At 44.7% G+C, this 13178-nt stretch overlaps 2 protein-coding genes across 2 annotated transcripts; both read left to right on the forward strand.

Moving 5' to 3' along the window:
- The first annotated feature begins 84 nt into the window (after positions 1-84).
- LOC127306203 (probable RNA-dependent RNA polymerase 1) lies at positions 85-6460 on the forward strand. Its single transcript, XM_051336829.2, has 5 exons — positions 85-292; positions 1666-2213; positions 2849-4692; positions 4968-5118; positions 5378-6460. Exons 2-5 carry the CDS (start codon positions 1686-1688, stop codon positions 6212-6214), a joined length of 3360 nt encoding a protein of 1119 aa, XP_051192789.1. The 5' UTR covers positions 85-292; positions 1666-1685; the 3' UTR covers positions 6215-6460.
- A 126-nt stretch (positions 6461-6586) lies between these two features.
- On the forward strand, positions 6587-11260 carry LOC127306205 (uncharacterized). The gene is made up of 5 exons (XM_051336831.2): positions 6587-8534; positions 8725-8963; positions 9048-9825; positions 10011-10249; positions 10333-11260. Exons 1-5 carry the CDS (start codon positions 7808-7810, stop codon positions 11002-11004), a joined length of 2655 nt encoding a protein of 884 aa, XP_051192791.1. The 5' UTR covers positions 6587-7807; the 3' UTR covers positions 11005-11260.
- The last annotated feature ends 1918 nt before the right edge of the window (positions 11261-13178 follow it).

Here is a 13178-nt window from a genome sequence, read left to right on the forward strand (position 1 = left end):
GCCTCCCATATCCTTCCTGGCATCTCCCGGTCCCACCTAGGCAGTTCGTCTTAAATGTTACGCGCACATTCAACGACGCTTCTTCCAACAGTCGCCTCTGCTCTTCACGCCCTGTCAACACAACAATCCGGCGCTCCGCTCCGCCGCCCTCGCGCTCCGATCCCCACCGCCGTCCTCGCCTCCTCTCCACATTCCGGTGGGCCGAGCGGCGACGGCGGTGGAGTGCGGCAAGCCAGGCCCGCTGCCGCTGGTGGTGCCGGAGTGGCGCCGGTCTGATACCTCCGTTTCGCCGGTAAGGAAGGAACCCTAGCTTGCTTGCTTGGACGGATCTGCTCCGAGTCTTCGGTTCGTTTCCCGGGGCTCCCCTCTTTGGTTTGGGGCGGCGGCGAGCAACCGGAGCCCCAAGCATTCGCAGCTTGGCCCCGATTTGCTTGCTTGCTTGCTTCGTCCATGGTTCCGTTAGGTTCCTCTTTTGCGGTTGCTTTATTTTTGCAGCGCGCGAGATCAACCAGAGTTTTGCTCGTCTAGATTAGATCGATTGGAGTTGGTCCGGTCCAATGGGATTTGGTGCCCAGGTTCGAGCGCTGCTTGTGTTTTCCTGAATTTTTGGGGGTTCAACTAAACCCCACCCTCAGTCCGCACATGGTTGCCAGTAATAGAGGTGTTTCTGCATTTGTTTATTTTTGGGAAGGAATAAACAAGGTAGGATGAGAAGCGTAGCGGCAGTAGCACAATGTGCGTCCCTGATTGTTTTATTGACAGATCTTTTCGGTTCGTCTTATTATATGTCGTTGACCTTTTGACCTGTTCTTGCTTTACCCGAGATGGCTGTTTGCTAGTGCCTGATGAAGAGAAACGTATTGCCTTTTTTTTCCCGGCATGTTTATTCTATTGCATTGCAATGCAATGTGTCTCCGAGAAAACAACTTCTAATTATGGGTGAAACCCCCCGTGTATGCATCTACCTTTTATTTTTTGCGAACTATGTTGCATCTACGGATCTACCTAGCTAGTTAGTTCTTCAAAAGATACCAAATTAGATGCCTAATATCAGTGCACCGTATTCTTTATCCATACCAGTATTTAGCATTTCATACATCACGCTACTTCTTTATTAGTTCAGAAACTGAAGTAAAGGAACTCAAAGATAAATCAGCAACCTGAGTTTTTTTTCCCTAAAATCAGGACCTGCCATAGATTTACAGATCTGTCCATCTTTCCAATGACTGACTGTTTTTATCATGATTTACTGGCAGATCTTTTGGTTCGTCTTACTATATGTTGTTGACCTTTTGACCTGTTCTTTTGCTTTACCCGAGATGGCTGTTTGCTACTGCTTGATGAAGAGGGACGTTTTTTTTTTCTGACCTGTTTATGTTTATTCTATTGCACTGTAATTGAATTTGCCTGTGCATGCATCTACTTAGCTAGTTAGTTCCTCAAAAGATACTGCCAAATTTGATGCCTAATATCAGTGCACCCTATTGTTTATCCATACCAGTATTTAGCATTTCATACATTGCGCTACTTCTTTATTAGTTCAGAAACTGAAACAAAAGAACTCAAAGATAGATCTGCAAAATCAAAACCTACCATAGATTTACAGATCTGCTCATGCTTTCCAATGACTGACTGTTCTTTTATCATGATTATGCACCGGTGTAGTCTTGGTATGCACCATCACCATGGGTGGCAAGACTATTCAGGTGTCAGGATTTCCGGCAACTGTCCATGCTGACCATGTCAAGGATTTGCTGGAGCAAATTGTTGGTACTGGCAACGTCTACGCAGTCAAGCTCAGGCCTCCAAAGGTCATCTCTGCAAACTCAAGATCTTTCGCTATTGTTCAGTTCCAGACCGAGGCACATGCCTCACTGGTGGAGAATGCGGCTCGAAGGAAGGCACTTAATTATGGAAGCTATTATCTGAAGGCCCGACCTGCGGAACGTGACATTGTTCCAAGACCAAGAACTACGATTTTTAACTTACAGGGTGCAACACTGCATCTTGGCTGCCTTCTGAAGGAAAGAGTTCTATCTGTTCTGTGGAGCGGAACGGATGTCTCTGTTGACTTTGGATTTGCTATGAAGAAGATTGACTTTTGCCTCTTGTACAACTCGAAGAAATACAAGCTTGAGCTTTCCTACGAGAGCATATGGGAGATCCAGCTTCACAGTCCACTTGGGTCACGGGAAAAGTTCCTCCTGATTCAGGTATTATTAGCTGCGGAACACAAGTTAATGTTTGCTTGAACATGCTTTTCATGATTTCACTTTACTTCTACTTGCTAACTCATTGTACTTTTGCTGTTCCTTAGATTTCAGATTTGTAGATTATCGTGCAACTGTGCAAGTACATAACTCTGTGTTCACATTGTTCAAGTGTATAACTCTTGTCTTCACATTACAGCTTCCCTATAAATGAACGCTTGAATTTTTTACTAAAGGATTCATGCGCACATGCGTTCTCTTCTGCTGCCTGACTATATCATTGTTACACTTCATACTGTTGCCTTTTCGTCAATGATCATTTTGCCATGCTTGGAATGCTGGAGGTCCATTGGAGTTTACTTATATGCATTTTTTTTTTGTTGCTAAGTGCACACCAATGTTTCTCTAGAGTGTTGATATAGTGATAATCCGTCCATTGAAAGTTATGCCACAAGATGGTGGGATGGGAACACCAATTGCTGTTATACGTTTCCGTTATTTTCTCGATATTCGTGTAGCTCCTGAAAATGTTGATTATGCAGGAACCATTTTTAGTTACTTCCTAGTTTCTGTTTAATGAACACTTACTTTTCTAGAATTTTGATGACCTCAAATTGCGAAATGTTGTTGTTTTTCAGGTTCTATCTGCTCCAAAAATTTATGAACCAAACCCACGCCGTTCTGGTTATATGTACGAGGATCCTTTATTCAACTATTTCAGGGATGATACAGATGATCAGTGGACCAGAACAACTGACTTTACTCCATCAGCAAGCATTGGCCAATCATATGTTCTATGTCTGGAGCTACCATATCTTGCTGATCTCCCAAACATTCGCGAGTACTTTGTTTACTATGAAGAATGCAATTCTGAGTTTCATTGCCAGTGTGGATATTCATACTCTAGCAATACTTGCTTTGTTCCAATTGTGAAATCTCATTGTTACATTGATGTCCCCTATGACATACTCTTCAAGATCAGCCACTTGGTTCAGAATGGGACACTTAGTGGGCCAACACTTGATGACAACTTCTTCCGTCTGGTCAGCCCACAATATATATGTATTGACCATATAAAGCGTGCACTTGAAAAGATGGCATACCTAAAAAAGACTTGCTTGAATCCAACAAACTGGTTATCAGAACAATACAAAAAAAATCGGAGATCACGCTACGTGTTAACATCACCCAGCATATCTCTGGATGATGGGTTGGTATATGTCTACAGGGTGCAAGTTACCCCTGTGAAAGTGTACTTTTGTGGTCCTGAGATTAATGTCTCCAATCGTGTTATACGGAATTATGCTTCTGATTTGGATAACTTCCTTCGGATTTCATTTGTTGATGAGGACTGTGAGAAGCTCCGTTCAACTGATTTATCACCACGGTCTGCTCCAGGAAATAATACAAGGAGAACTGCTCTGTATAACAGAGTTCTTTCAGTCCTTTCAAATGGCATCACTATCAGTGACAAGCACTTTGAGTTTCTAGCCTTTTCTTCAAGCCAGCTCAGAGATAACTCTGCATGGATGTTTGCTTCTCGGCCAGGGTTATCTGCCAGTGACATCAGGGAGTGGATGGGAAACTTCCGTAATATTAGAAATGTGGCAAAGTATGCTGCAAGGCTTGGTCAGTCTTTTAGTTCCTCAACGGAAACCTTGAAAGTACATCAGTATGAGGTTGACAAAATTCCAGATATAACAAATGGTACGAAGTATGTATTTTCTGATGGAATTGGAACCATCTCAGCTGATTTTGCAAAGGAAGTGTCTATGAAGTGCAAAATGATCCGCTTTACTCCCTCGGCTTTCCAAATAAGGTATGGAGGTTATAAAGGTGTCGTCGCTATTGACCCAAGATCGCACTGGAAACTTTCTTTAAGAGGAAGCATGTCAAAGTTTCAGTCAGACAACATCACACTAGATGTCCTTGCATACAGCAAGTACCAGCCATGCTTCCTGAATCGGCAGCTAATCACTCTTCTTTCAACACTAGGAGTCAGTGATAACATATTTGAACGGAAGCAACAAGAGGCTGTGAAGCAGTTAAACAGAATGGTAACTGAACCACAAGCTGCTATTGAGGCGATTGAACTTATGCCCATGGGAGAGATTACCAATACGGTGAAGGAATTGCTGCTATGTGGCTACAAGCCTGATCTTGAACCATATCTTTCTATGCTGCTACAAACCTTTAGAGCATCCAAGTTGCTAGAACTGAAAACGAGATCAAGGATACTTATCCAAAAAGGACGTGCAATGATGGGATGCTTGGATGAAACAGGCATGCTGGAGTATGGACAAGTTTTCATTCAAGCTTCTACCAGTGCAACTGGCCGTGATATCGAACAAGTAACTGGAAAAGTTGTGGTTGCCAAAAACCCTTGCCTCCACCCGGGCGATGTCCGTATTCTCCAGGCTGTTTATTATCCTGTTCTGAACCACATGGTTGACTGTGTTGTCTTTCCACAGCAAGGGCCAAGGCAAGTATTTAGTAATATATTCTATGTTTTCCAGTTCACCCCAGTATGCTTTTTAGCAAAATCTCATTTCTGGAAACGTGATCTTCCTGAATTGCTAGAAAGCAACAGTGGAAGACGAAACAATTTGTTATATATTAAATCGAAGAACATTTTGGTAGTGAAATCTAGGCGCTGCTCATGGCTGTCATATCTGATCCATTAGTACTTGTTGGAAGTTGTACTTTTCTTTTGGTTGTCCTTTGCTAACGACATCATTTCAAATGTGGTTTATGCAGGCCTCACCCTAATGAGTGTTCAGGGAGTGATCTTGACGGAGACATTTATTTTGTTTCATGGGATCCAGATCTCATTCCAACTCGTATGGTGGCACCTATGGAGTACACTCCAGCATTAACAGAAACATTAGATCATGATGTTAGGATTGAGGTATTCCAATTTTTTTTGCCCAGATAGTCATTTTGATGGCTTCATGCTAACAATTGATAGTTTGTTGCCATCATTGTTGTCACAAGTCATGCTTCTTACTGTGAATTGCTTTTAGAGTCTGGTTCTTGCATTCATGAAAAGCTGACTATTTAACCCTATTTCCTGTTTATCTTTTCTGAGTCAGTTCTTTAAGGAAATTTCCAGTATATGTACTTAAACAAATTTGACCTTGCTTCGGAACTTTTCTAATACCGTGCAGGAAGTACATGAGTACTTTACAAATTACATAGTTAATGAGAGTCTGGGAATCATCGCCAACGCGCATGTAGTCTTTGCGGATAAGGAAGATCTTAAGGCTGAAAGTACACCCTGCATTAAGCTGGCTGAGCTCTTCTCGATTGCCGTCGATTACCCAAAGACAGGAGTGCCGGCTCAAATTCCGTCTGAACTACATGTGAGGGAGTATCCAGATTTTATGGAGAAGCTTGACAGAGCTACCTATGAATCTAAGGGAGTAATAGGGAAGCTGTATAGGGAAATAAAGAAGCAGAACCCTCACATAGGGCACTTCACAAAGGACGTGGCAAGGCGGTCATATGACACTGATATGATTGTTGATGGTTACGAAGACTACATCGACGAAGCTGTGTGGTTCAAGGGAGAGTATGACTTCAAGTTGGGTAACCTGATGGATCACTACGGAATAAAAAGCGAGGCTGAGATAATAAGCGGATGCATTCTTAAGATGGCAAAGAATTTTACCAAGAGCAGTGATGCCGATGCTATCAGACTGGCGGTGAGATCTTTGCGGAAAGAAGCAAGGTCATGGTTCAGCGAGATGAGCGCAGATGAGAGCAGGGATGGTCATGAAGCCTCCTACGCCAAGGCATCCGCTTGGTACCATGTCACCTATCACCCGGACTACTGGGGTTCTTACAATGAAGGTTATGATCTCCGGCCACACTTCATCAGCTTTCCCTGGTGTGTCTTTGACAAGCTGCTGCGCATCAAGCAGAGGACAGAACTTGTAAGGAGGATGCAGCCTGATGTGCTCGATCTCCAGAATAGCATGAACCGGAACATGAGGCTCAGTTGACTGCTACTGGCAGGTTTCTCTTGTACATGTATTTGGACATATCGTTTCTCATGCTAGGATGATCACTGAACTGTAACTTGAGGTTCAGTTGACTGCTACCGGCAGGTTTCTCATGTAGTTGTATTTGAACATGTCGATTCCCTCGCTAGAATGATCACTGAACCTTGTACTACATACATTTGAACACGTTGATTCTCATGCTAGAATGAACTTCTGAAGGCAATTGTAATGGCAAACAATCTGACAGACCTGGTGCTATGCGTACATGAGGTTTGATTCGGTGTTATTTCCCGCATCTCTGGGAATACGTACCACATGTTCATACTAATATTGTGAATAAAGTGCTGCATGGAAATGTATGGAAGACCCAAGTTCAGATCGACTGTATGACTGATTTTTCGAAATGGGTTTCCCCAGCCTCTGCATCGAAATGATGCATACGGCCGTCTGTATGACTGATTGTACGAGTACCTCCGGTTTTCAGTATGAATTTCTACTCTTTCCACGCAACAGGTTCGGGACCGAAACCAAGACAAGATTCCCGAAGGATCGCGGAAACGAGAGAAACAGGGATCTTACAATGGCCAGCTAGCATTCAGCATCAGAAATTTCAGAATAACTGTACAAGTCGCCCGAGCTAGCAGGGAGCACGCTCGACGGAGTTGAGGCTGTCGGCCGCCGGCAGCGGTTTCCTCCTTGGCGCCGCCATCTCACGAACAGAACCGCCCATTGTTCTTCTCACTCACTTTTTTCTCCCAACTGTTTCCCGAATCATTCTGCACCGCATCCCTCGATGCCTGGCAGGCTGCAGACTCTGTCCCCTGAACTATACCACCCGGAATAGATGAGCCACACTCCGCTTTGTTTGCAACCCAAGAAGAAATTATTTGGAGAAAATGTTCAGAAGCTGCACCTACTGCAGCCTTGGAATCCGGTTCCGGCTTTTTTTTTTTTTCTGAAGAAACTGACCCAAAGTCACAGATGATCTGTCATTAGCATCGATCTGGATCCTATCATTCTGAGCAATTAACCGTCTTCGATCAGTTTGCTGTGGGTATAGGTAGGAGTCAGGGCAGCAGCGGAGCGGAGGTTTGGCGCCGCCTGTTCGGGAAGTCCATGGATAGCAGCGCAAAGCGGGATGGGAAGGAGGGCCGGCGCAATTAAAGCGGCGGAAGGTGAGGTGAGGCCACGGTCCCGCGTCGTGTCGCCCCTGCCGGCCACTCAGCGCGCCGGTGAGGTCCACGACGGCGGCCTGCTCGTTTGGGGCCGGCAGCTCCGCCCGACACTCCTCCCACCCTGTCGGCCTCCAAGAATCTGCTGCTCCGCCGGGTGAGTGCTGATTTTGTGGGGCGTATCTATATTCTAGCTATAGAGTTTTGTTTAAACCCGTTGGTTTCCTCACACCACACCCAACCCAAGGGGAGTTCGATACGGAGTATGTTTGATTACAGCTTAATGACGAGATAACAATGACAAAGGGTGCCCGCTGCCGAAGCGGGGACTTAATAATAAGATAGAGGCAGACGAACACACGGGTTTATTATCCAAGGAGCACAAACCTAATCGACCTAGGGCTTCGAGAAGCCACTGCAGATGGAGGCAAAGGCTAAGAAACCCAATTCTAAGCAGAAGATGAAGGAGACGAAAAAGAGCAGGGAACATGCGGATGATTCGATTGGTAGCCACCAGCCTGCTGAGAGCAGTTACCAAGGGTTAACAGTACTCAAAGAGGTTGCGACACTACACAAAGAACACCTAGAGCAGTTGGCAATAAAGAAGAATCAGAAGAAGGTGAAGGATGAAGATGCTGGGAAAGCTGTTGCTTCTGCTGGAAGACATGAAGAATCTGTGACAGAAGCCTGGAAAGCTGAAGAAGCTGTGACGGTGGGCAGCAGCAAATCAGCCATGAACCAACAGGTGATCAGTCTGGAGACTGAAGAATCAGTCCGGAGAAGAGTGGAGGCTATTTACTCAAGGATGCCACCAGAATATCGGGAGAAACTGATAAAAGAGGAAGCAGCGTGGGAGGAGGCACATAATGCTATGATGGCCAACTTCAAGAAGCTTTCAGAGAGAAAGAGGAGTGGGAATTCAGTGTGCGACGATTTGGAGAACAAACCTACATATCCCAGTGCCACTATGTCAATGCGAGAGTACTCCGTCCAAGATGATCTTGATCATGACAGAGGCAAATCAGCCACACAAGTGGCCAAGAGTGATGTAGCCAAGGCCATGGTTTCCGAGGCGGAGAGTTTCGCTTCACACCGTTTCCTCTGGGAGTCTCAATGGAGGAAAACCTGTGGTTTATTCACAGATATAAGTGAGCAACTGACAAACCCTCTCTTGTTTAGCTAGTGGCCGTGTCCTTTTTATTTATATGAACGGCAGGGGTTCTGCTTTTTTTTTTCCTTGAAACATGAGGAAGGGGCCAGTTTACTTAGTTTGCTGCTTATCTGTTGCTAGTTCATGCATGTTGATTTCTGACACACCCTCCACTTTCCTGTGTGCAGCTGTTCTGAGTTCCATGCAGTTTACACCATACGCACCTGGATACAGTAGTCCTTACAGCAGTTCCTGTTCCACCCCGAAAACCTTGCAGATCTTCTCCATCAAACTCGCAAAACTTTATAGTGGCCTTGAGTTTCCGTTGTCTGTGTATGGCGTGGTTGCCGTTCGGGATACCGTGGATCGCAACCGAAATCTTCTCTTCTCTTGCGATAGGAGCGAGGCCCAAGAACTGACACATAATGTATGTATGCTACTACCTTGATTTTATTTTTGTACATCTTGATTGCACGTTGGTCATTGATGAGTGGACTGATGATGCTTGCAGGATCCTTTTCTCCACTTGATTGGTCCATCCCGTGCAATCGTAAACGTGGACGAGGTTTGCATTGAAGTGGAACTAAAAGTAAAAGGCAGGGCAGGCTCTAAAGATATAGCGTTGTTCAGTACTGCGCACCCTTACATGGGAGAACACCATACTGGGTTGTCTAAAATCACCTTGTACAACATCTTCTGCAAGCTACATTTGCGCTTGCAGCAGGTTAAACAAACTGTCCAAGCCACTATCTTGGGTGTCCAGGTTGTCAAAGATGATGGGTCATGGCCTTTTAAATATGGTGGCCTAGTTGCTTGCTGCCCACTATCAGAGGAAATGCTGGCCCCTAATAGTGGATTCAGTCGTAATATGCCTATTGTGTTGATTGATTCAAAAGATAGAGCAATGCTGAAAGGTGCTAGGGGTCATGTACATCTGTGGAGGCAAGTTGTTTCTGTAGAACATCAAGGAGCATTGGACGTTGTCATACAAGCCTACTCCAAATATGGTGCTGCCACTCACAGAACTCGTGTCCGTTTCACGCCCAAACTTTGCAACATAAGCCAGGAGAAATGTCTCCTTCATGATGCTGAGGTAACTATTACTATTGCTTGGTCCTGTGTGGCTACGAGCAAGATGGGGCGAGTTGCGTTAGAGAATCGCGTCGAATCAGCCACACCACTGACGGCCGCTGAAGAGGAGATGAATTTCGAGGCAGAGAGATTTGCGTCATACCGGACATTCTGGGAGTCCAAATTGAGGAAAACATGTGGTTTATTCACAGATATAAGTGAGCAACTGACAAACACTCTCTTGTTTAGCTAGTTGTTATGTGCTTTTCATTTATATAAATGGAAGGGTTTTTTTTTTGTTTGCTTGAAACTTGAGAAAGGGATCAGTTTACATAATTTGCTGCTTTTCTAGTGCTGGTTCATGCATGTTAATTTCTAACACACTCCACTTTCTTGGGTGCAGCGAATCTGAGTTCCATGCAGTTTACACACTACACACCTGGACGCAGTCCTTACAGCAGTTCTTCCTGTTCCGTCCCAGAAACCCTGCAGATCTTCTCCATCAAACTCACACGAATTCATGGTGGCCTTGAGTTTCCATTTTCTGTGTATGGTGTGGTTGCCATTCGAGACACCGTGGAATGCAACCGAAATCTTCTCTTCTCTCGTGATATTAGCGAGGCCCAAGAACTGAAACAGAATGTATGTATGCTACTACCTTGATTATCTTCTTTTACATCTTGATTGCACGCTAGTTGGTGATTGATGCTTGGTGATGCTTGCAGGATACAATTCTGCACTTGATTGGTCCATCCCGTGCAATCGTGTTTACAGACAAGGTTTGCATCGAAATCGAACTAAGAGTAAAAGGTGCAGCTGGCTCTCAAGATAAAGCATTGATCAGTTCTGCACGCCATTACATGGGTTGCGTTTCCACCATCTGCTTCAAGAATGTCTTCTGCACGCTAGAGTTGTGCTTGGAGCCAGTTAAACAAACGGTCCAGGCCACTATCTTGGGTGTCAGAGGCGATGGGTCATGGCCTTTCAAATACGGTGGCATAGTTGCTTGCTCCCCACTACCAGGGAAAGTAGTGGTCAAGGATGGGCAATTCAGTCGTAATATTGATCCCTCAGCCCACCGCTCAGCCACCCAGATTGTGTTGATTGATTCGAAAGATGAAGCCGTGCTGAAAGGTGAAGATGGTTATGTACATCTGTTGAGGCAAGTGGTTTCTGTAGAACTACAAGGAGTGTTGGACGTCGTCGTCCAAGCCTACTCCAAATCTGGTGTTATCTCTGCTGGAACTCGTGCACGGTTCACGCCCAGAGCTTGCAACGTAAGCCAGCAGAAATGTCGCCTTGATGATGCTAAGGTAACTATTACTGTTGCTTGGTCACGTGTGGCTACCAACAAGAAGTTAGTTGCGTTAGAGGCTTGCGGCAGAAAGTGTGTTTGAAGCTTGCGGCTAAGATATTTCAATTTTATATTAGTAGTGCAGTCTGGTTGTATTTCTGAATCTGTTAGCTATTTAGTTTCTCCAAGTGTATCGATGACTATAACTTGTGCCATCTATGTATTTGCGGATTGGCAGCTAGCTATCATTCAGAAAAACAAAACAGTGGGTCTAAAAACCGTGGACGGCTTCTTGCTGGTCTGAACCTTTTGAATAAGGTGGGAGAGTTGCATATTTAAATGATGGCTCATTTTCTGAATCCAACTATCTATCTATGTGTGTCCGCTGTTACAATCTATGTGTGTCCGCTGTTACTCGCTTCTCAAATTCAGTCATCCAGAGAAACAAAACCGCGGATCGGTGGATCTAAAAACCGTGGACGCCTTTTTGCTGTCTGAACACAGTTTCACTCAGAGAATTGCTTACTTAAATGATGGCTCATTTTTTGAATCGACAAAAGAAATTTCCAGCATATTTCTAGATTAAAATGGATTGTCTGCGTTATGAAGCTTTGGCGCGCGGGGTTGCCGACCGAATCCAAGGAATTTTGATCGCTGGATCAAGTGTTGGAGAACTGATGTGAGAAAATACAACGGCCAATAATTGCTTGTGCATCATGGTGATGGCTTATTTGATTTAAAAAATAGCCGTATTATATAGTGGTAGCTATTACTCTGATTTCAAAAAATGAAGACCATAATCTGACCATGCATGACGATTAAACTTTCAGCAGTTCAGTTCACAACAACGCACCCCCTGCCTGCAGGTCAATATAAGCCATCATATACATTTTTTTTTTTCAAATCAGAGGCCAAACCTGCAGGGACACTTGCATACATAGAGATATGTCTACATACTAAAGCAGCTTTGTACCTATAAAATCTGAGAAACTTATTTGTGGACAGAGGGAGTAATTAAGATGAGGACGAGGATGGCGCTAATCATTACAAACAGTTATCAAAGTAAGGGTATGCAAACTAAGTATAACCTAATGAAGACCAGTGTGCTCATGGCAGATTAACTCCTTTCTCGCAGGAGGTGATGGGGTCATACATTGTCATCTTGAATCCGTCAGCTGTGACATTGAACATCACATAGTCACCTTCCTTCAAGTCATGGAAATAAGCAAATGCAGGCCACCCTTTATCCAGGATGACCTCGTCTTTGTACCGATTGGCATGGATAACCCACTCGCATTCCTTGCAATTCTTGATCACCACTAGGTACGGGTAGGGACACCCCTTCACATAAAGCCTGAACTCATTCGGGATAACAAGCATATACAAGTCATCATTGTCCAACCGGACATAGAAGTGCTTGGGACGAGGCACTGCAGCGTGGTGCCCAACCCTCGCAGGGCGGCTTCTCGGTTTGCAACCAGATAACAACCTAGAACTGCCAGCTGCTCTTGCCAAGGCTTCCTCTCTCCTGCCCGGGACTTTTGACTGGAAGCAAGCGAGGCGCGCCGAGAACGAGGCTTCTCAGCAAAGGCTGGAAGCGCGGGGACATCGCCGCCGTCAAGCTCATGCGACGCCGGCCTCCATGCTCCACTGCCAGATGCGCGAATCAAGGAACGAGAAGCGGGCACGGACGCAGGCGGTAAAGGCGAAGAACGACGACGAGGCATGCCCGTCGCTCGCCCCAAGCAACGACCATTAGATTAGGATGAAGTTTAAGTTTTATTTAGGTTCAAATTCGAGTTAATTTTGTATAAATTTCGTATGAATTTCGGTTTTTAAAATTTCATTTTTAAATTTAAATTTCTATTGGGGCTACACTATGGAGGGGGCGTTGGTGTGGGAGCAGCATTCCCAAATAGAGGATGCTCTATCGGCGGCTATTTGGGGGCCGCCGGTGAAGATGCTCTAACATATAGTACATGTTACTACTTTATGTTACTCCTCACTATGACTAGTTTAAATATCATGTAATTCACCATTATCATGTACAAATGCACTGCAAGACCAATACACCATCATGTCCATCATATCCTTACAGCAAAGATGACCATATAATAACCTAAGCACCATAATGAATCATATGCATAACTAAAAAGTGGCTATATTACATCATCGAAATTCGTTAGCACCGCTACACTGCATCATCATATTGCCTTATACGCAACTTGCATCATCTAAATTACCTAACCATGTAACAACAGGATGTATCAGCAAAAT

Source organism: Lolium perenne, chromosome 6 (assembly GCF_019359855.2).
Source record: "Lolium perenne isolate Kyuss_39 chromosome 6, Kyuss_2.0, whole genome shotgun sequence".
Taxonomy (NCBI): Eukaryota; Viridiplantae; Streptophyta; class Magnoliopsida; order Poales; family Poaceae; genus Lolium; species Lolium perenne.